Genomic DNA, 25,240 nt, shown 5'->3' on the forward strand with positions numbered 1-25,240 from the left:
AAAAAATATCCATTTGATGTTGTACTATAAACTGAAAAACAAGGGACACAAACTATTTTGACTGTCTGGATTTTGTTTCATTCCACAAAACATAACCTGCAGAAATTCCAGTTAACATTGGTTGGACAAAAGGTTTTTCTGACTTCAGTGCTTCAGAGAAAGGTTTAGCTTAGTGACAAAATGTCTGCCCTGAACATGAAAGTTCTCCTGTTAAAATAAACAGAGCCAGTACTTCTCCCTGAGTCCTCAGGGAGAAGGGCGGTATATAAATTGAAAATAAATAAATAAATAAAATAAATAAAAGGGAGCAACCTGTGTGAAAGCTCTTCAGGACTATTCAGTTCAGGGGAGACCAAATTTATCCAGCCTGTGACTCAGATCATCTCAGATCTTGTAAGCTGTGTGTTAGGATATGGTTTGAGCCTAACAAGTTGTCCAGGCGATATATGTGTTCTGTGACTTTAACATGAATATGTATTGTGTGACTTTAAGCCTTTACTGCTGAATCATTGTAATGCTGAATCATGCTGTAATTAGTTGTAAATGTATTTAAGAAAGGTACTGTAATGGATTCAGTTGATGATATGCTAGGGATGGGTTCTAAAATTTTTTACTACCGGTTCTGTGGGCGTGGCTTATTTTGTGGGCATGGTTTGATGGTCATGTGACAATTCTTTAGGATTTAGCAGAGGTACTGGTTTATCAGGCTTTTAACTGCTTGAAGAGCTGTACCGGTCTACCCATTTGTTTTTGGAGGCACTGGTCTACTCATTTGTTTTTGGAGGCACCGGTCTACCGCCACACTGCCTTTTAACACTGATCAGCTGTAGGGCGGCTCTTTGAAGCCCTACGGCAGGAGTTTAAACAGTTTTTTTTTCCTTCTAGCTGATCATCTGAGGCTCGGGAGGCAGTGAATAGATTGAGGGTGGGGCCAAATAAAAGGTAAGAATAACATGGTGGTGGGCAGCTCCTGAACAAAGAGAACCGGTTCAGTGACGTCATATCGTCACTGCTCGGCGGAACCGGACCGAACTGGGAAGAACCCACCACTGCTGTGCATGATGGAGAAAGTTGTTTAATTGGATAAGGCTCATATAGATCACATGGGTCTAGATATGAAAATAGCCTTTCTATGTTCTTAATTTAGCTTTTTATGTTAACATGAAATTATATAGGACAGTAAACTAGAATGTGTAGGTTTTTGTAGCATCTTCAGCATATATAGTGCACAGAATTGTTCTGATTTGGACAATTCTGTGATTTGGAACAACATGGTCACATAACCCTAGCATGACAGCAATACAATATCCTTGTTACACTGTGTAGCACAATCAGCGATGAAATCTGGCCAGATCTATCTGGTTCACACCAACTGATAGCACCAGTGGCGGGAGGCCCTGCCCACCTGCCAGGATGTCATTACATCACGTTTTTGACCCTCTGCACATGCACAGAAAGCTCTGTGCATGTACAGAAGAGGTGCTCCCACGCATTTCCATTCCCAAACTGGTAGCGAAGTTAAGTGGATTTCACCACTGAGCACAATGCTAAACATTATATGGGAGTCCATGATATAATTCGAGAGGGAAATAAAACTGGGAATTATCTATTAATATGGTTCTTAAATTAAAATAACCTCACAAAATTAGCAAAAGTGGTAGGCTGCTATCTGCTTACATTGTTTCAAATAGTTCATTTAATGTATATTTTATTTGCTGAGGTAAGGAATTATATTAGTTTAGGGGGGGGGGTTACCCTATTTTGAAGATTATTTTTAAAAACTAGCCTATGCATCTTGAGAAAATAACCCACACTACACTACAACTGTTTTCTTCAGTGCAGAATATTTCAAATGAATAATTCCAGAGGTTGTAATCCAAGATTTTGTGGCCAACTTTTTCAAAGATTTCACAAAAGGATTTTGAAATGATAGTGATAATACTGTTGATGAGGAAGCCTAAAAGAGGGACTGATGTGCCATGAAACCTCAGAGGAATAAAAGGAGTAGAAATATTGCTACTTTTATTACTGGATTTCTTTACTTGTAGGAAGAGGCAAATATGTAGAAAAATGTAAGAGGGAAGGACATCAGACTGAATATTAAGAGAGGGGAATGGAATGGCCACTTACAAACTGCAATCAAGAGGGAAAAAAATATGCTGGTGATAATTATAAGATTAGTGTAATTTCAATACAAAAGTAATACATCAATATAGTGATGAAGTCTGTGGACTGGTACCTACCTGTGTGTTAAACTTGTTGAAGAAAATATCTATTTGTCAATATTTTCTTTTAGGTGTTTCTGCCTTGAAGTTAATTTGGATCAGACAATTCTTCAAATAAAGAATACATTTAAATATAATTTAAACAGAAATTTTCAATCCTACAGTGAGACAGGTCGCAAGGTAAAAAAGTTTTTGCCGAGGGAGCAAGAAAGTTAAGAGAGAGAAGGGTTTGATCATTCCCTAAATCCTTACTTTTACCTTACGCAAGGTAAAAAAGTTTTTGCCGAGGGAGCAAGAAAGTTAAGAGAGAGAAGGGTTTGATCATTCCCTAAATCCTTACTTGTAACTAGATTGGGAATCAATAATTTTTCAGGTTCTGAATGTCATTTCCGAAGTTACAGACACCAAAACTTTAAATGAAAAACAATTGAAACTTTACAAGATCATAGTCTCCAACATGGATGCTAAACTCCCACATGATTTTACATGAGAACATTGAGCTAAGAATCAGAGGGATTGGGAGGTGTACGACATAGATTTTAATCACGATCAACAACTTGTTTGGTCTTAATTTAAGATCAAACTGGTACGCTACTTCTATTATATTGTGAACTCCATACATAGGTTCATAACATAGTTTTAGGGGATTCTCAGCAAAAAAACCCACTTTCTAATAGGCTGGTTCCTGTATTAGTTGGTCTCTGGCCATCGACTTGCCTGCAGCTGTAGTAGCAAATGAATTCTAGCTATCATCTTACCTTATATTTCCCACAGAACTTTAGATGCTTTGCCAAAGGCCTTGGAGAAAGCTTTTTTAAAAAAATACTCAAATACTCAAATACCCGGCCACCCATTATGGAGATTCCATAGCACATATTCACATTACTACTCTTGTGCCTGAAACAGTGTCTGTTTTAAAGCTGACTTCTTCTGAAGAGCAACATGTGTGGACTTTTTATGCTAGATTGATTGATGATAATATTTGAACATCCCTATCCCCAAACTCCTTTCCCAAGGCTCTTCTCTTCATAAATGTCAGATTCCCCATCTCCAATGGTGGGTTGCCCCCGGTTCGGATCGGTTCTATAGAACCGGTAGTAAAACCAGTAGGAGACTTCGCCCACCGATCCAAACGTTATCAGGGAGCTTCTGCGCATGCACAGAAGCTTCTGAGCATGTGCAGAAGTGTGTGTGCATGGCCCCATTACAAACCGATAGTAAAGTTAAGTAGAATCCACCCCTGCCCATCTCCCCTAATAGTTAAAAACTGACAGAATTGGCAGGTTAGCCTACTGCAAGGTATCGGACTTCTGTATCAACTCATTATTTCACCTTCTAGGAATTTGGCCAAAAATAATGTTTCAAAAATCAATATTTCATCATTTGGAAAGTGGACCCAGCTTCTACCTCGAATGTAGATTATCGGGTGTAAATGTCTTTTATTTTAAACACACTAGCTGTCCTATTGGTAAAGTGGCAGTTTTGGATCGTATCATGGTCCTTGTAATAGTAATTTGGGGGAATGGAGTTCTTAATCATTTTGTGAAAACAATCATGGATGTCTGAATTTCAAAGGTATTAACATCTCTGGGAGAAGGTAAGGATTTGGAGAGATTTGATTTGTTTTTCAAATTTTTACTATTTCTTTTTTAATCACATAGTCCAGCTTTCTTAGAGGCAGTCTATTTAATTCACTTTCATGTAAGCAGTGGGGATTTTTTCTGAAAATATTAAAGTTCAGCACTGGAAGAAGCTAAAATACAAGTTTGAGTAATTCCTCTCCAAGAAGTTAGTAGCCTGAGTCTTCTGCATACCTATAAAAGCCAAGTTAATTTGGGGTAGAGAAGGAAGCCCTGACCTTTAACAGGATGGCTTTAAACTCCTTTTTACCAGTCAACTAGCTTTTTGCTCTTTCACCTGATTTTTTTTTTTTTTGAAGGGTTTTGTGTATGGAATGCATTCTGGAACATACTTGTTCCTGAGCTCTTCTGACAGCTTTTAGAAATTGCTGGCGAGTCCCAAAAGATATGTAATTTTAGAAACAGCAGCCTGATGCTAAACATCTCCACCTGTTCTCCATTATCTCCCTTCAAACGAAAACAATGTTTGGCTAAAGTTACAAACTAATGGAACCCATTTTCACTAAATAGGTACATTTGGTCATATGTAATTTGGTAGCTCATAAAAGGCAAAAAAAAAATACAGAAAATGGCTTCGAACAGAGAGAAGGAAATGAAATGAATTCCCCCCACCCCACAGCTGTGATTCTCACCCCACTTATATGAAAGAACAATACCCATTGAAGTCAATGGGAACCGCTTCCAAATACATATGTTTTGGATGACGATGAAATCAAGCCTAATCTCTATTTAATATATAGAGCAAGAATGGAAAAAGGATTTATCTAGGGGTCATGTGGCTTTTAAAGCCGTAAATAATTGCATATTCCCCTATTCTCTTTTACATACAATAAGCTCTTTCTAATGCAGGCACCATCATGACCTCTTTTTTGCTTGAAAATTTGAAAAAGTATACTGCAATGAAGAATGGAAGGGATATTTCTTTGTTTCCTATACAATATGAACTTGTCCTAGGAAAGTTAAATCTTCATTGGGCAACAAGGCTATAGCACTATGTGTTACAACCAAGATAAAAATAAATTAGATATTGCCATTTATTTAATGCTGCACTAAATATAACCACTAAATACTCATTGTGTAACAACTGAAAGTTTCAAGATCAGTTGCTAAAATTTAGTGGCAAGTTTCACCCATCCATCCATCATCCATCCATCCATCCATCCATCCATCCATCCATTTATTTTTCAAATTTGATGCAATCCCACTTTAATCAAACAAATTTGGATAGCTAAATGGCATCAAAGCAAGAACTTAAAATCAAGAAAACCACCAGGCCATGACATGATTTTGCTCCAATTTGGAATGGGGAAAATTTGTTGTAAAAGGGCCAATTTACAGCTTGACTAGGGGCATTTTAACAATGAAATGAATTATCTAAGAAAGATCCTTTTACTGGATATGTCCAAGCAGAGGACATCTGTGTTTTAATGTAGATTCCTGTGTTCAGAACTTTGAACTCACTGGTGCTTTCAAATCTACAGTATGACTCAAATTAAAAAGCAAATATATAGAAGAGCATAAAACCAGGAAGCTTCCAGGGTTTAAGTAAAGTATATTGGGATAGGCTTTATTATTAGACAGAATGTCATTGTCTCAAGGTGTAGATGCTCAAAGGTGGCAGCAAAGTTTTATGGACCACCGTACTTGCCCTCCAGTACTTGAACTGGTTAACTGCCATAGAGAATGCTATCCCATTTCCAATGTAAAGATAGAGTCATTTGCCAGCTGCTAGATAGCTTTGTACACAACAGAGGAAGTAATAACATCTTGTTTTAGCTTCAGATCAATTCCACCAAGTATCAGATGACATGAATAGGATTTTTGTTTGACATCGTATTTGCAGAATGGTCATAATAAAACAAGATTGCATTCTTTAACAAGTCAGGTAAGCAACCAAATGCAGCCTCCAGTCTAATTTCAAAGCTGTTTTGAACGAAAAGAGTTTAGTATTCTAGTCTCTTCTAGCACCAAAGAAGAGAAGGAGAAGGACAAGAATTAGAAAGTGAAAGAATAAGCGGCCAAATTTTGTTCTGCTCCACTCCCCAATATTTGGTTTAGTTCTAGGCATCATTGACATATGCAGTATTGTGGTTCCTTCTTGTGAGGAAGTTGTCCTCAAAAATAATAATAACAAAAGATTGCCTTTTTCCTTTTTACATCATGGATTAAGGCCTTCTTCCATGTGTATCCTATGGCCAGAGGACATCTGAAGTGGAAAACTGGCAATTTGCCCTCTAAGCACTTTCTACTTCCGCCGTCCATATTTGCAATCCAGTAAGAACTTGCAGATTTCTTTTATACAAAGAGGATACTCAGTCTCATGGACTCTTCAAGTTTGAACACTAAGCAAAAAAAAATATTCATTGTTCCATAGGGACCATTTTTAAGCATGCTTTTTATTCTTCACCAGAAGCTCAGAAAACTCCGACAATATAAAACAACTTAAAAATAGACGTTGGATTGTAGTGTGAAGAAAGCTTCAAAGAAGATGCCTAATTTTAACACTGTTGATGGTATTGTCAGATATGGTTTGTAGCCCATTAAAATTTCCTTGCAAGCCTCACATGTGAATGGAATTACAACACAATGACCCCTTTCCCCCCCAAAGTTTTAAAGAAAACAGCAAAGAAATGTGCTGCCAAATTCTTGGAGGCAACTTTGAGGGTTGAACACACAATGAGCTGCACGGACAATAGGGCCACCCGCTTGACAAGAAGGAAAGGATGACCAGTGTGAAAAAACAACTTTAAAGAATATTTATTCTACAAAGAAGCAGCTTTTAGTCTGATGTTATGCCAAACCCAGAGGATTTAGTGTTTTAAAACAAAAGGAACAAAAAAGGGAAAGATCTAACTATGGACTACTTTTTAAGACATCGAAGTGGAAAGATGAGGTTCCTACATGAAAAATTTTTAAAAGAAAGTTTTTTTCAAGGAAGTCGGGATATTGAAGCAGATCAAAGGACTATTGTAAAATAAGACAAGGAAGATGCTAAAGTGTACTGAAAAGGCCATTGCAGTGGAGGTCATAATGTCTCATCTATTATGTGCAAACATTTTTTGCTTCTAATTTCATTGAATGGATTTGAACTGTCTACCCTAAGACTTCTTAAGAATTAGCAATAAAAAACTAAAACAATATCATAATAAGTTTTTTTTTAAATTTGCTTATTTATTTATTTATTTATTTTATTTTTCAAATTTATATGTCGCCCTTCTCCCATAGGACTCGGGGTGGCTCACAAAGTAAAAACAACGCCACAATCCAATACTAAAGATTAATCAATTTAAAATCCCCAAACAATTAAAAACGCCGCAGCAGATCAGGGAATTTGCTGAAAAAGCCATGTCTTCAGGTCAGCATGGAAAGTGCGGAGGTCAGGGCCATCCGGAGCCCGGTGGGCAACCCATTCCAGAGGGTCGGTACGGCTGCAGAGAACGCCCTCATTCTGGGGACTGCCAGCCGACATTGTCTGACCGACGGCACCCAGAGGAGGGCAGTCCTATGTGAGTGCATTGGGTGGTGGGAGGCCAGTAGTCCTGCAAGTACCCCGGGCCCATGCCCTGAAGGGCTTTATAGGTAAGTACCAGCACCTTGAAGCAGATCCGAAGGGCCACTGGCATCCAGTGCAGCTCACGCAGGAGAGGTGTTACATGGGAGTAGTGGGAAGCTCCTGTAACAACTTGTGCAGCCACATTCTGGACCAGCTGGAGCCTCCGGGTGCACCCCAAGGGCAGCCCCATGTAGAGGGCATTGCAGTAATCCAACCGAGAAATGATGAGAGCATGAGTGACTGTACGAAGGGCATCCCTGTGTAGGAAAGGGCGTAACTGGTGCATCAGGCAAACCTGTGCAAAAGCCCCCCTTGTCACGGCCGTCAGATGATCCACCAAGGACAGCTGTGAGTCAAGGAGGACGCCAAGATTACGTACCCTTTCAGAGGGACTAAGCAGCTCCCTCCCCATCAAAAGTGATGGGGATACTAGATCACAAGATGCCGGTAACCACAGCCACTCATTTGAATGAAATATTTACTTTACTGTAATAATTTCCTAATAATTATGTCATCCCCTCTTTTAATTGATACAATTATATTTCATAATGGTGAGTAAGTTCATGATATCCTTCAGGCAACCATTTATGGAAAGCTATGGAAGATTGTACTTTAATTCCAAACATCTTTAAAGTTTAAAGCAAGCTACTGTCTGTAATTCTGGGGCACAATTAAATGGAAGAACAAATTGACATTATAAACAACAAATTGACAAGCCTAAAGTCCAGGAGTCTGAACTTAGATCTAGTTTTCAGTCATTAGAGCCAGTTAAACACCTTCAAATTTGCTTTTATTTCTGATAAATGTAAGAATATAGGGGTATTGTAATTTGTAGGTCTTCTAGAGATTTTCAAATTGTATTTTGATCCCCACTATTCACCTTTCCCTTCAATTTGCACTGGACTATTGTTTTCTCTCATATGCTGATATCGTAAGTCCAAAGTATGTGAGTTTTTTTCTTCCTAGGAATCAGTTAATCTGTTTGGTCCAAGTTGATTGAAAGATAGATGGATCTGAATGTTCATATATTGATCATAGTTATATTTGCCAGAGTAATGGAACTAAATTGTCCACATTGTACATAACTCATGAGAAAGTAGATGAATTTATATACCTTGGTGTGATATGATTACAAATTAGAAAGAATGTTGTACAAATGCTAGGTAGAAAGGGTATATGGAGAATGTAGTCTGTTACAAAGAAAATTGCTGTGCACATGTTTGTGCTTCTACACACTATTATATAGAAAAGAGTTAGTTCAGAGCATTGTTTCTTGATCTTGGCAACTTTAAGATATGTGGATTTCAACATGTTAGCTGAGCTATTCTGGAATTGGAGTCCATGTATCTTAAAGTTGTCAAGATTGAGAAACACTGCTCTGTAGAAACATAGAATTAGAATCGAATACAGTGGAAATGGGATATCTAAGAATTGGTAAATCAGGGAAAGACAAAAAAAATTAAATAAATATAGAATGAATATAAACATGATTTTTTTTTACCTTTAATGACCCTATAATCCCTTTTATTGGGGTAGAATTGGGGCGACTGAATGGAGCTGAGCGTTTACTGGCTGGATGCCCTTCCTAACACCTATGTGGAGTTCACAGCAGATGTTTTCTCTTTGTACCCTGATAGATAAACATTTGTCACTGCCTAGGATTGAACTCTCAACCTTCCGATTGGCAAGTGAGCATCTTTACTTCTAGGCCACTGCACCATTTGAATGCAAACATGAATGACCAGTACAAAAAGAATTATGTTGCAGTGAATTGGTTATATAGAATGACTGAATGCTGAGTAAACTGCATGAATGAGTGAATGAATGGCCAAGGACAGTGGGAAGATTGAGAAAGTGATACTTGAACAAAGGTTCTTCCTGGGATAAACTGAAACTAGGCAGGAAAGAACATGAATTGCAAAGATTTTATTGCAATGAAGGAGAGAAAGTCCTTACAACAAAATGATAGGTTCAGAGTGAGTAGGAAAGATGGTATCAAATTTATATTCAATTTATTTTCAGATCACTGGAATGCCTTTTTCTCTAGACAGATAGATTGGGCTCCCTCATTGCATGTTCACTCAACCCAATCACAGACATCAGTTGCATATTTACATTTTCTGCATTTCTGCATCCTGTGATAATTTTATGCTGTAGTTGGAACTCTGACAGTATAGTGAACAATATTGATGTAAACTGCATATACAGTAGTTGGGTTTTATTTTCTATTATCTTATCTCTTGCCTCTAATTTTTTGGCTTGTTACTTCTTATCTTTTTCTGTATATTAGTTTAGTTCCCCAATCTTTAATATTAAAAGGTTTAAAAATGTGTTAAAGTGTTTGAAAATGCACACACTTATTTTTTTTTTTCACATAGGGAATAAGTGCAAAATTGTGCAATCTTCCAAATCAAATAAGATCAGCAACTTACGAGCAGGTGCAAAAATTCAGAGTGAGATCCTTAATTTCATAGAGATAATGCAATTCTTTCACTACTAGGGATATAGGGAAATTCTTTCCACTAGGACAAGGGTCTGCAACCTTAAACACTCAAAGAGCCATTTGGACCCATTTCCCACAGAAAAAAAAAACACCGGGAGCCACAAAACCCTTCCCATGCCCGACTATTTCTTGAGCGGCCACAAAACTAGCATATATAGTTGAATTAAACATTCTGTTTTCTTCTGAAACTTTTCTTTTCTTGGATTTATCCATGGTTGGCCTACCGGAGGTTGAAAAGCTCAATAAATCGCATGCTGGTGGGTGTCACACATTGACAATTGTGACGCATATTTTGAGTGACAGGGAGCCACAGCAGAGGGGTGAAAGAGCCACATTCAGCTCCAGAGCCGCAGGTTGCTGACCCCTGCACTAGGAAATAATAGGAAGCAGTAAGATGGACCTTGGATACAAAAGTGTACTTGCTCCAGTTCCTGCCCACCTAGCAGTTTGAAAGCATGCAAGTGTGAGTAGATAAATAGGCATCACTTCAGTGAAAAGGTAACAGAATTTGTTGTGTTTCGGCACATGATCATGCTGGTCACATTACCATGGAAATGTCTTTAGACGATGCTGGTTCCCTCAGCTAAGAAATGGAGATGAGCACCATCCCCCAAGAGTCAGACGTAATTCTTTATGTCTGACTCTACAGCTGGGGAAAAAAGGCTTTACTCACTGTCTATAGATGAGATGAAGGCAATATAATGGAGATAATTGAGAAAATAGTAATTCTCAAAAACATTGGCCAAGTGACAAGATCTAGTTACATCTGATTGCATTGAGCAATGATCAGGACCTTGGATAGATCCCAATGGGTTCTGCTAGTTTAAACTGTACAAAGATGTCTCAATGAAGAACCAAAATCCTCTTAAGGGTTGAAAAAGGCCAACAGGGATTGACTTGCCACTGGCTCCACCCCTGTTTTAAAACCTATCTGTGGCTAATTTATATTTAGAAGAAAAGATGCTACAGGAAATATTACTAATCATAAGACAGCCATGTCTTCAGACTATAAAAAGAGGTTCAATAGATTTTGACAATCTGCAAATTACCTGAAGCTACAAGAGCTGGGCAGGAGCTGAATACAAAGAATGTGAGTTTTAGTTTGCTAATTTTTGATATCCGGTTGAATATAGTAATCTCTAATTTGCTTTTTCTCTTGTTTTTCTTTTGCTTGTCCTTTGGAGTTAGATTTTGAAAACACATATGGGCAAAATAATTCTCACATACTGCTAATACAGTTAAGTGAACCATAATAGTTTCCATTCAGTACCGACTCACAAAAAATGTTATTTCTATATAATAAAAGCAGGAAATAACTGCATAACATCAGGAGGAGCAATGAAATCTTATGACTGGAATAGATATCCACTAGAGGCAAAACTGAGATCATCAGGATCATTTTCACTGAATTAATATATTAACTTATGTCCCCAGTGGTCTTTACATTTTATAATGCACTAGCTCTTTGTGATTATTTTCTATTTTATAAAACGAATTAACTGTTCACATGTATATGACACAATAGTGTAAAGATTTGAATAAAGATGTGCAGAAGGAATACTTTGAACTGGGATGAAGTATTATCTACTAAAGATAAATAGCAGAACCTCCCAAAGCTCTTTCTCATGGATTAAAATATTCTATGAGGCTTTAAAGCTGAATTTGGCAATTTGGAATCAATTATACCAACTGAACAAACACATATATTTGCTTAATCTTATGTCATTTTGCTTTTATTCATTGTGGAGAAGAATTAAATATCATGAAAACCACTCTGCCTCTCTTCTGTGAACTATATGCCTTCTAACTTCTACATATAATAGAGATACTTAAAAGTATCCTAATAGTATAGGATCCTATCATTTTCACAATGCCATTATATGTTGCATTTTAATACTTGCCACTTTAAATGGGGAAAGTAACACAGTGTCACTTTTTGCATTCTTACATTTTCTGCATAGATATTTTACAAATATTTATCTAATTTAGTAGCACCTTAAAATAGCCTTATTTTCTACATACTATAATTGTAAGCAATATACACATATTTTATTACCATATTATTTATTTAATGCATATTTATTAACATGCATTTTTGCTTGTGAAATATATGTGATAGAGTACAAATATATTGTAGGGTACTAATATGGACCCAACAATTTGCAAAAATTATGTCATGCAATTATGTGGACAAGGTCTGATTGTAGTATTTTAAAAAGCCACTAATTTAATTAATAGGAGCATCCTCAGCAAGGCTAACTGGCAAATCAATCAAACAGAATAATATAATAATGAGCGTAGTACATTAATACTGGAACTGGTAGCATTTTAAGGCTTACATCAAATATGGATTCATGTACCTACGTTACTTCAGTGTAACTTTTAAATCCTGTTCATGGTTATAAAATTTTAAGCTCTGAGGAAGCACAGAAATACACATATCACTTTTATCCCTCCATGCTTAATTTTTCTGGGAGATAAGGGAGTAAGATCCAAGTGTCTCTACAAGCTATTTCATTTCATGACAGTCCCAGTGGAAATGTATATACATGTTTTTTTTAAAAAAAATTGATTTATATGCCGCCCTTCTCCGGAGACTCAGGGCGGCTTACAATGTGTTAAGCAATAGCCTTCATACTTTTGTATATTTATACAAAGTCAGCTTATTGCCCCCACAAACTGGGTCCTCAATTTACCTACCTTAGAAAGGATGGAACCTTTCAAGGCTGAGTCAACCTTGAGCCTGGTGATATTCGAACTTACAGTAATTGCAGACAGCTGGTGTTAATCACAATGCTATCAGTCTGCTGAGCCACCAGGCCCCTACATGTATTCTTACTTCATAAAGTGGTCAGTAGAGGGGGCGTGCATAAGTGCACCAACATGCCTATCGTCCCTCTCATTGTATTTTTATTCTCTTTTTCTTGTTCTCGTTTTTGTTTGACAAATTCCAATAAATAAAAAACAAATAAATAAACATACAAACATGCTGAGAAAGTGCAAGGACAGTCATATGAAACTTATAAAAAACGTGGCTGCTTTTATGTTTGAAAAAAAGTTGCTTCGTTTGCACTAATTTGTAAAGCATCTGTTTTGAATGTTTTGCACAACTCTGTTAGAAGTTTGTGTGACTGTCTTTTTACCTTGCAGTAGTTAGAGGGGATAGTGGTATGAGTTCACTGTTTTATAAATGTTGTAGAAAAAGCCAGAAATCCAGGATGCAAAGACCAGCTTGTCTAGTTTAGTTTATCACTTTGAAATGCTAGTAATAACAAAATGTGGATCATTGAAAAATGATTCGTGGAGCTCAAAAGCTTTATGTCTTCCCACCAGCAGAACATGTTACAGAATTGGCTCACTAACTCTTCTTGCATCAAAAAATATTTTTATGATTACAACTCTGTCTTTCTATAATTATTTTCAAAATTGTACTGTCAAATAGAAAGGGGGGGGGAGAAGAAAAATCTACCAAGTATGCCTCCTATTTGATTATATAATACTGTTGCCATGTCAACCTACTTTTAACTTCCATGTATTAAGCATTTTTCTAAAATTATGGAATCACATAATATATATGCATGGTAAATTTCCTGCCAAAAAGTGTATCAATAATAATAAAATCACCATCGGTCAATTGCAAAAGGCAGGTTTACTTATAATAGCTTACATATTGTGACGATATCTTTAGCACTATCAAATAACAATACCTGGCTATAACAGGTCCTTGGGAATGACTCAATAGTGGATAAAAATACCAAATCTAGTCTAAACATCTGGCTGACTATATGATCAACCATAATATATGATGATTGCCCACTCCAAAAGATTCTCATAATGTAATAGAATCTGTATTCTTAGACTTCATAAGTTTCTGTGATGTAACATGGCCAACCGTGATGTGCTTGAAAATTGCAATGTTGATTTTAATATGTCAAAGATACACAGGGGAGGGAGAAGAAAACATCAGTGGGGCAGATGTGAAATAAAAAGAATTAACTTACTAACACTGTCAATTTCAAAGCTAGTTTGACCTAAGAAATGGAATTGCTTTAAATGAAGTTATCCTTGTTAAAATATTTTTTTCAACTGTTTAATTCAGTATTTAGAATAGAACAGAACAGAACAGAACAGAACAGAATAGAATAACAGAGTTGGAAGGAAACCCTATACCATTTCAGACAAATGGTTGTCCAATCTTTTCTTTAAAACTTCCAGTGTTGGAGAATTCACAACTTCTGGAGGCAAGTTGTTCCACTGGTTAATTGTTCTAACTGACAGGAAATTTATTTTTAGTTTTAGATTGCTTCTCTCCTTGATTAGTTTTCCCCCATTGCTTCTGAGCTCAAGTGCTTTGGAGAATAACTTGACTCCTTCTTTGTGGCAGCCCCTGAGATATTGGAAAACTGCTATCATGTCACCTCAGTCTTTCTTCTATATAAAACTAAACATACCCCATTCCAGCAACCATTCTTTATATGTTTTAGCCTCCAGTCCCCATATCACATATGTATATATGCATATGTTCATTCATGGAGTTTTGAATTATGAGATTTTACTAGCTCTTAGATTTGTATAAACACAATTCTTGAATCTTAAAATGCTTTTGTGAATAAAAAATATTACTTACAGAAGGCAAAATTATCACATTTCTCTATTCACCTTCCATGGCAGACTTTCTTGGGTCAATCCAGAGGTGGGTTTCAGCAGGTTCTGACCAGTTCTGGAGAACCGGTAGCAGAAATTTTGAGTAGTTCAGAGAACCTGTAGTAAAAATTCTGACTGGCCTGCCCCCATCTATTCTGTGTCTCCCAAGTCCCAGCTGATCAGGAGGAAATGGAGATTTTGCAGTAACTTCCCCCTAGAGCGGAGTGGGAATGGAGATTTTACAGTATCCTTCCCCTGCCATGCCCACCAAGCCACACCCACAGAACTGGTAGTAAAAAATTTTGAAACCCACCACTGTTCCAATCCTATGTCATTCTAGAAAGGCCCCTCGAGCCCAAGAAGGTATCTTATAAAGAATCAAGTTAACCATGGGAAAAAATGTTCAGGATTTTGTGTTTTTTTACAAACCAGATTGCTTTCTTGGTTTTTTTGACATCAACCCAGGTTGATCAATGGGCTCTTGGCATTGGAAAAAGGAGTTTGCACTTTCCCAGAGTTCACTGTAAAAGATTTAGGGAGGTAACATGATACTTTTGGCATTTCATGAAAAAGCAATGGATTTACCATGAGATGGTGAAATCCATTTTTTTTTACTACTGGTTCTGTGGGCGTGACTTGGTGGGAGTGGTGTGGCTTAGTGGGCGTGGCAGGGGAAGGATACTGCAGAATCTCCATTGCCACTCCGCTCTGGGGCCAGCCAGAGTGGTATTTCCCGGTTCTCCAAACTACTCAAAATTTTCGCTGCCGGTTCCCGAGAATCTTGTCAGAATCTGCTGGATTTCATCCCTGGACTGGCGCCATACTGAGAAAAAGTATAACAGAAAATATAACTCTTGACATCAGTAGGATATCCTCTCAACAACTTTCCTAAGAAAGGGGAAGTTGGAGACAGGTGCTTCCTTATCAAACAATTTACGGTCTGTATTTATGTAAAGATACAAAAAAAAATCTCAGAAATTAATTTATTCAAAGTAGTTTAAAACAGCCCCAAATAGCAGCTGATTCAATTAAATTCAGCATCAAAGGACAGATATTTGGAACACGGACAAAATCCACCCCATCTAGATAAGGCACATAAAAATTTTAAAATTGAAAGATTTTTCTTGAGGCTTTCTTTTTGCCTCATAACACGGTTTTTTTTTTTAAAAAAATAGAAACTAATCTACAGAGAGATATGTCTATTTATCTGCAATATTTCTCTCTTTTACACTCCCTAGTAATTTTTCTGCTGACTTACATTAAGAAATGCCCTAGTGGGATTTTGAAAGCAAAATGGCTCTCATGCCAAATTTGGATCAAAGATCAAAGGAAATGCAATAAATTTCCTTGACTGTTTTAACTATAGGAGGTTTTTTTTGGCCAAATCATGACTTCTTAGAGAAGGAAAGGATTATGGAGGAGTATTGATATGCATTCTTCTCTTCAGATCCCAAAGAAAGTAAATCCTGCAGCTAAATTGATAATGAAGTAGAGATTCACTTTTAACCAAAGGAACCGTTCATGAATATAGTATCATGTGAATTTCTCCTATTTTGCTATGGGAAAATTTGACATTTGTTTTGTTTGTTTGATTGATTGTTTCAGTTGGAGAAAATATTATCAATATCTCAATATTATTCCTGTAAATTTCAATAATCTGCTCATCTAAATCTTAAAAGGAAAGATTCACATGATGCCTATTATTAGCATCATATAGAAAATGATCTATCTAAACTTACTTCTTGATCTTATCTCTGTGATAGTCAATCTAATTGTACACAAGACAATCTAATTTATGTGCTATCACAGTGATGGCGAACCTATAGCATGCGTGTCACAGGTGGCATGCAGAGACCTCTCTACAGGCCCGTGAGCTGTCACCCTAGCTCAGCTCCACCACGCATGTGCGCACGCCTCCCATCAGCCAGCTGATTTTCGGGTCTCTGCTGCGCATGCATGGGGAGGGCGCATGCAGGAGATATGTGCAGGGGGTGGGGGGGGTCGCATGCACATGTGTGGGTTGTGGGGGAGTGCAGGAGGATGTGTTGCACCCCCCATGGCCCATTTTTGGTCCCAGGAGGATGCAGGGAGGCCTGCTAGGCCCAAAACGGAGCATAGGAGGTGCGGTGTGCCCCCTGTGGCCCGTTTTTGGTTTAAGGAGGCTGCATGGAGGCCTGTTAGGCCCAAAATGGGGCATGCACAGGGGGGGTAGGGGAGAGTGGGGGAGTCACACATGCATGCGTGGGGTGGGAGTGATGTAGGAGGGTCATGTGCACCTGCTTAGGGGGACGGGGCACAAAGGGGGTGTTACATGTGCATTGTATTATGGGTACCGGCACACACACACTTTTGGCATGTGACAACAAAAAAGTTAGCCATCACTGTGCTATCAGTTATGACAAAATCATAAATCTGGGTATTTTAGTGTCACTGAATACTGAAAGTATGAAAAACCTTTAAGTTGGTCTCTGAAAAATATGCCTGCATTATCATTTTGTTTTGAGTTTTACGGTGTTGTTGACTCGTTATGACACATGTATTTATAACTACCCACAGGCTTATCCTTGCACTAATGATAAAGAATGTGAAGTTGGGAAGTACTGCCACAGTCCCCATCAAGCTGCATCTGCCTGTATGGTTTGTAGAAGGAAGAAGAAACGTTGCCACAGAGATGGCATGTGTTGTCCTGGAAACCGCTGTAACAATGGTATTTGCATGAGTCTTAATTTTTTTTTTAAAAAAAAAAACATGAATAGTGTAAAATATTTTATATTTGATTCTCATATTTATTCTTCAAGCTTTGCCAAGTAGGAAGAAGATTCGTTTTGGGGGCATCAATGTTCATTCTAGAATGAGAGAAAGAGATAGCAATAGCACTTATAGCACTTACATACCGCTTCATAGTGCTTTTTTTACAGGCCTCTCTAAGCGTTTTTCCAAGTTAGCGTATTGCCCCCAACAATGCGGGTCCTCATTTTACCTACCTTGGAAGAATGGAAGACTGAATCAACCTTGAGCCGGTGAGATTTGAACTGCTGAACTGCAGCTAGCAGTTGGCTGAAGTAGCCTGTAGTACTGCACTCTAACCACTGCACCACCTCAGCTCTTATTAATGGAGAAACAGTTGATCTCTTGAATTCATGGATTATCAAAATTGCCACAAAATATTTTTTCTCATGAGTTAGACACATTCCTTTTTAATCCATTACTCCGCTGTTTCTCAGCAGCGAATCCTTTTTTTTTTTTCCTTTTTCTGGTTTTTAATATACTACATTTTCCTTTCAAATGAGGAGCAACCTTATCTGGAGGAATGAGGCTTTTTGGCAAAGTTTTGATCATCTCACAACTCACTGTAGGGAAAAATAACAGAGACGAGGAAGGGGTGAAATGTTACTGAGTAAAGGGAGGGTGTTGTAACCACCAAAACACTAGATTCAATGGTGGGTTTCAAATTTTTTTACTACCGGTTCTGTGCATGTGACTTGGTGGGCGTGGCAGGTGAAGAATACTGTAAAATTTCCATTCCCACCCCACTCTAGGGGAAGGTTACTGCAAAATCCCCATTTCCTCCCAATCAGCTGGGACTCGGGGGACAGAGAATAAATGGGTCAAAGGTGGTATTTACCGGTTCTCCGAACTACTCAAAATTTCCGCTACCGGTTCTCCAGAACTGTTCAGAACTTGCTGAAACCCACCGCTGAGTAGACTGGAAAGGAAAGAAACTGTGCTGTTTGTTAACTCAGTATAGCTATACTGGGACAAAAGTACAACAAGTAACTTAAGCCTCTATTAAGTCTGTTTTGCAGACCTCCATATTTTAAGAACAGTTTAAGATGAACTTAGGGTTGCCAGGTGTCCACTATTTGAGCGGACAGTCCGCTTTTTTCACATTATGTTCACTATTTTTTTTCACAAAATAGTGGACATTTTTTTTATTCAAAAGCTTTATGATAAAATGGTACATAATCTAAAGCTGTACTGTCTAAGGGAATAAGAATAGGAGAATCGTGTTTTGTCTTTTTTTTCATAAGTTAGAATGAGACAAAGATCGAATATGCATTGAACTTGATTCTCCGAAAAAATTAATGATGAGATTAAAATAAAAATATATTATAAAATTATGTACAGTTCACATTTTTAAAATGTATTGTAGCTTGTGTCGACTGACCTAAAATGGTGTGTTAAAATGTTTGTAAGAAAATATATAATTTAATTGTAATTTTTTTTATTTTTTTACTACTTAACCCCCCCCCCCCCCCCCGCTTGTCCGCTATTTTTTGGAAGCAGACCTGGCAACCCTAGATGAATTTATTGAAGGCCATGAAATAACCTTTTCAATCTCCCCTGTCACTTTACTTTGATGAGTAAGAACAATTATCTTCAAAAATGAAACTTCAGATTTCAGGAGTTATATCAAGTTATATCATCCTTCCTATTAAATATATGGTTTAAATTTTATTAGAGATTTCTTTATTTCTAATTTTTAGTAATCTTGCAAGGTTATTTCATTGGTTTGGTTGATATATAGCTTAAAATTTAATTATTAAAAGTAAGTGATAAATCTCTTTCTTGTTCATTAAAACCATTCATTTTATTCACTAGGGTCATGCACCTTGCCATTTTAAGGAGTCATGCTATTACAGAACTGGACAGCCATTGCACTACTTCAATGAAAGGGACTTCTGTCCTACTGTAACATTGGACATAGTGTTTTGCCTGATCTGCAGACATCAGTGTCAGTCTCTTCAGGAAAGAAATCTACTCAAGCATAGGCTTCCATAGGCCCCATAAATTGAATGCTCCATCCAATTTATGGGAAGTGAAATGAAAGACAGCATTCTCTCTCTCGCTCATTCAGACATGCACACATTCTTTAGCTATCTTGCAATTAAATAAGTACAGTAAAACCTAATTTTGATAATCTCCTTTGAAATAATTTCTAAAGTAATTTCTCTTTCAACAAATGGAATCAATGCTACAAGAAAAAATATAAGGAAATTGTTTTACCTGGGACTATCATATTATTTGAATATAAGCATTATTGGATATTTGGTAGAGAATCCTATCTAAAAATAATTACTTCTAGTTTGTAGATCCGGAATCAGCAATATTGAATTTCCATGGAAAACTCTAAAATGTTATCATTATCACTATCATGAAGTAATTTATTTTAATTGCACCAAATCAGTGGTGGGTTGCTTCCGGTTCTCAAGAACCAGTAGTAAAAATTTGTAGTAGTTCCGAGAACCAGTAATAACATTGGCTGGCCATGCCCCCGAACCGGTCCCCAGCCCGGTCGCCGCTCACTTACCCTGCCCCCCTCATCAGAGGCTTTTTTTTTTTTTTACTTTTAAAAGCATTTTTTCTACAATCTCTTCAGCCGAAGAGGTTGTAGAAAAAAAATGCCTTTAAAAGCCTCTGGTGATCCCAGCTGAGTTGCCTGATCATCAGAGGCTTTTAAAAGAATTTTTTTCTACAACCTCTTAAGGTTGTAGAAAAAATGCTTGTAAAAGTAAAAAAAAAAAAAAATTGGCCACGCCCACCCAGCCACATTACCCCCACCAAGCCATGCCCACAAAATAAGCCACACCCACAGAACCAGTAGTAAAAAAATTTAGAACCCACCCCTGCACCAAATCTTTTATCACAATTCTTCCACAAAATGGCATGAGAATTCTATATTTGCAAATTTTGCAAATGCCTCAGGCATTAAAAAAAAATCATGAACAGGGTACATCTGGAGACTAGCTAGAAAACACATAAGAACTCACTATATACAGTAACAGAGTTGGAAGGGACCTTCGAGGTCATCTAGTCCAATCCCCTGCTCACGCAGGAGACCTATGCTAGGGAGTCAAACTACCAAACTGCTGACATTTCTGATTGACAAGCTCAGCATCTTAGCCACTGAGCCACCTAGCCTAAAGAGAAAGAGATGGGATCCAATTTGTAATAGCATATTACCTTCTCAAAAATATTTGTGAATTGGACTTCATAGTTTGAAACATCTTGATATTAGTATATACACAGAATAGAATAGAATTTTTATTGGCCAAGTGTGATTGGACACACAAGGAATTTGTCTTGGTGCATATGATCTCAGTGTACATAAAATAAAAGATAAGTATGTACAGTATACACATACATATACATACTGTATGTACTATATGTACACATATGCATATGCATATGTATATATACATACATACATACATGCATACATATAAAATCAGGTGAGAAGAATAACAAAGTATATATAGTTTAATATATTAACTATTGTCAATCATTCATATTTAGCAATATTTAATTTTCTATGGAATGGTTTCTACTGAAATTTGGATTTAATCTAATTAAACATATTGTGGTAAGCCGGAATTGCTTTTTAAAGTAACACTGGCAGGCCATAAACTGATGTCTTGAAATATGGTTAGAACTTTCATTTTGTCCTTTTGCTTTCCAAACAAAAAAATGTGCTCAGCGTTGCAATTATACCAGTTGCGTGACTGCCCTGGGGATTGCAGAATGAGACTGGACAATGCATGAGCTCCACTGCCTGCAGGTTGTCAAATCTTACTTTCAAATTGTACTTTCTCAACTTAATGACTGATGGACATATTAAATCCAAACACTATATTGGTTGGGAACTGGAGTCCTGCTAAAGACCAGCCTCTCAGCCTCAGTACCCCAACTGCAGTTTGCTGATAATAAAATTAACCGATGTTGTATGGGACAGCCATGGAAGACATCAAACTTGCATAAATTTGAGGATTCAATTTTATTTTTTTTTTATGAAAATTAATAGATTCTTTGTTTGTGGCATTCCAGTTATGGTGTCAACTGTGGTATTTCCAGTTCTAACTTGTTTCATTCATTGATTTAGGTATTTGTATACCAGTGACTGAGAGCATTCTCACACCCCATATTCCAGCTCTAGAAGTGCCTCGCAATAAAAAAAATAATCACTATCCCACCAAGGATTTGGGCTGGCAAAATCTTGGGAAAGGACAGTCTAAGCTGACACACGCAAAAGGTAGGATAGCTTGATTTATAAATGGTCTGTAATGGTTTCCTGAGAAGGGAAGAACACTTTTGAAAAAGCAGTAAATTTATGTATTGACATTTTGATTCTCTTCAATGACAGGCTTCTGTGGGGGTGAGAAACAGGAGACCCTTAGAAAAATGGCATCTCTTTGAATGCTGATGATGCCTGTTTCTATATCCTCTAAGGTGGTCCTGTGCCCAACTATGTATAAGATCATCTTTGAAGGCATCCTTTCATATCTTTAAATATTGGGGAACTTTTTCCCATTAAGTACCATATTCCACAGGAATAATTAATTTGACCTTTGTGTGATCAAAGGTCTATACTTGTGATGGCAAACCTATGGCATGTGTGCCACCTGTGCCATATCAGTGGGCATGTGAACTCAGCTTAGTCGGAAAATGGGTCATTTCTGGCCTCCAGAGGGCCTCCGGGGCGTGGGGAAGGCAGTTTCGCCCTCCCCAAGCTCCTAGAAAGGCTCTTGAGCCTAGGGAAGAGCAAAAAACGGGTCTTCTGGTCCCACCAGAATTTAGCAAATGGGCCATTTACATCCTCTGGAGGGCCTCCAGGGGGGTGGAGAAGGCCGTTTTCATCCTCTCCAAGCTCCTAGAAAGGCTCTGGAGCCTGGGGAGAGAGAAAATGGACCTACCGAGCCCACCGTGCCATCACGTGCCAGGAGCAGGGGTCATGCATCCATGCATGAGGGCAGGGCACATAAAATTATGGGTGTGGGCATGCATCGCATGACCCTTGCTCCCCCCCCTTCCCTGGCACGCGATGGCAAAAAGGTTAGCCATCACTGGTCTATACTGATGATTTTTTCAGATAGGAGCTTCATAATCTTTATTTATTTAATCATTCTTATATAAGTATTTATAATTGAGCTACATATGGAATAAATTATTTGCTGGTTCATTTATTTAATAGTTGTTACTCACCATAATGTAGATTTGTGGTCTATACAAGAGATTTCACATTTCTTCCTGTTACAGAATATACAGGAGTTCATTATTTATAGGATGAACTAATTCCTTCTTATAAAAGTGTGTTCTGGAAGTGCCCAAGTCCCTGAAACAGAACTTAGTATGAAAGCTATATTAAGAATGGCATCCTTGGATCTTTCTCTTAATATGTAACTAATGGTTAATATTTATTTATGTATTTATTTATTTATTATTCGTATTTCTGAGTCAACCTTGAGCCGGTGAGATTTGATCCGCTGATCTGCTGAACTAGCAGTCAGCTGAAGTAGCTGTAGTACTGCACTCTAACCACTGTGCCACCTCGGCTCTTGCTCAGCTCTTACATCAATGAGCCCAAAGAAGTTAGTGAACATTGTCTTACTATTTCCCATGACTTGGATAAAACTGAAAAAGAAAAAAAATATGAAAGACTTTTCTACATGTTTAGTAGATTTTAGGCCAAGGTGCTAGTGAAATCTGTGATGTCCTTCCTGCATAATTCATAGAGATAGTTTGTAAAGGCTGCAGTCCCGTGTAGTAATAGATCTCATTAACAGGAATTCTTTTCCAGTGGCTGCTCTGGTTTAGGCTGCTGAGTTTAGCAACATCTGGAAGGACATGTGTCCTTTACTCCTACCTTACAGATTATTGTATGTTGGAAAAGGGCATGATTGGTTTATAAAAGTTTTATATGGGAATAGAATATATTCTATTAAAGGGAAAGGATTGTTGCCATTCAGTTTCAACTTCTCTAACCATAAATAAAATGTTCTCTTTAAATGGTCTGGAAGAACATGCAGATACATTTAACAAATATATATTTATCAGAATATATTTGGAAAATAACCTAATTGCTTTAGTTGCCCTTCCTTAGGATTACTAACTAATAAAGTGGTGTGTTTTTTTTTTTAAGGTCATGAAGGAGACCCTTGCTTAAGGTCCTCTGATTGCACAGAAGGGTTTTGTTGTGCTCGTCATTTTTGGACCAAAATTTGCAAACCTGTGCTACACCAAGGAGAGGTATGCACCAAACAGCGGAAGAAAGGTTCCCATGGCTTGGAGATTTTCCAGCGATGTGACTGTGCCAAAGGCTTATCGTGTAAAATCTGGAAAGATGCCACTTACTCTTCAAAAGCAAGACTTCATATGTGCCAGAAGATCTGAGACGGGATTTGAAAATTGTCACCGGCAGGCCTTGACAAATGTCTACTGCATAGACTATGGTGGAAAAAAAATTGTAAATAAAAAAATGACTGGCCCAAGTTTCCTTGGGCTAGAAAAAGGCCCAAATGACTGGCCCAGTATCCTTGTGGCAAGAAAAAGCATCATCTCCACATGTGTTATAATTCTGCTTGGAAGTACGGCTGACAGCAGATGGATGTTCTTTTTAGTGTGATGCCATTCGACAGTGGGGCCAAAGATTTGCGACAAAGCTTCTACTGATAATCTTGTGACTTTTCCATATTAGTTGTAGGTAGTTTATCCCACTCTGATGATAAAATAGGATATATTTACAATACAGAGCAGGACTTTGCCAAGATATATTTCTTTTCTTTTTTTTTTTTTTTTGCCAAAATATATTTCTATCAACACATACTTGTATATCAGGGGTGGGTTCTACTTACCTTTGCTACTGGTTTGCAGCAGTGCCGCGTGCGTGCACGCACGATCTTCTGCACATGCGCAGAAGCGTTTTGGCAATGTTGGGGTTGGTGGGCGGGGCCTTCTGCCGGTTTTACTACCGGTTCTATAGAACCGGTGCAAACCGGGAGCAACCCACCACTGTTGTATACTGAATAATAACTACAAAAAGTTCCCAGCAAACTAAAGGTGTTGGAAATAAAAGAGGAAGTTACTGCATATGTAATTATGGACTTTATTGTTTTACAATCCAAGGCCCTCACTTGCAAAGGGATTTTTAATCTCTGTCAGTATATATGAAAAGAGGCAGTTAAGCTAGGGTAATAATCTAGATTCATATTTCTCAAGTTTTGCAATTTAGCTATACTGGTTGGGGAATTCTGGGTTTTGAAGTCCAGATATCTTAAATTGCCAACAGTAAAAAACACTGATTTAGATTCATATAAATGATATAAACAGTTAGATTTCATAACACAAACTGATACTTCTTCATTTATTGTAGCTAATGACTCCCATTAACTTGGTACACTGGTTTATTGATAGCCACATGGATTTACAGTAAAAACAGACTATTCATTACCACATCCAAAATGGAATGATATACTAAGATGCTGGTTGTAAATACTAGGGAATGGGGGTTTGCATTATGAATTATTCTTCATTTTTGCCCTTAAAGTGGGGCATTCAGGATCATTAAACCTGTTTTGCTAAATAATATGTCATAAGGGTTTTAGATCAGAACATAAACCATGATATGTCAGTGACAAAAAAAAAAGATAATAGCATTGAGAGTACTGAGATTAATATGTGTCATAAGAATACGGTAAATATGTTCTGAATGCACCTTAGGAATGTGTTTGACATTGGCACTACTGGATTGCTGTACGTATATCAATGGATGCCAGTGGAGTTCACTTCAGCAATATTAATGGGCTAGTAAAATGGACACCAATTTCTTCTCCTTTCTTCCCCACTCAGCATCCTTATATGTTCTTTCACAGTGCTGATATCCTCATGGTATGATCTACAT

General features: G+C 37.6%; 1 protein-coding gene across 1 annotated transcript in view; it reads left to right on the forward strand.

Moving 5' to 3' along the window:
• The window catches only part of DKK2 (dickkopf WNT signaling pathway inhibitor 2), a 60,362-nt gene extending 36,629 nt beyond the window's left edge, over positions 1 to 23,733 (forward strand). The window contains exons 2-4 of the mRNA XM_070948896.1: positions 17,122 to 17,272; positions 21,446 to 21,595; positions 23,483 to 23,733. Coding sequence (XP_070804997.1) covers positions 17,122 to 17,272; positions 21,446 to 21,595; positions 23,483 to 23,733 — 552 coding nt within the window. The remainder of the gene's footprint in view (positions 1 to 17,121; positions 17,273 to 21,445; positions 21,596 to 23,482) is intronic.
• The last annotated feature ends 1,507 nt before the right edge of the window (positions 23,734 to 25,240 follow it).

This window comes from Pituophis catenifer, unplaced genomic scaffold, assembly GCF_029215685.1.
Source record: "Pituophis catenifer annectens isolate HBS135680 unplaced genomic scaffold, rPitCat1.0.hap2 SCAF_8, whole genome shotgun sequence".
Taxonomy (NCBI): Eukaryota; Metazoa; Chordata; class Lepidosauria; order Squamata; family Colubridae; genus Pituophis; species Pituophis catenifer.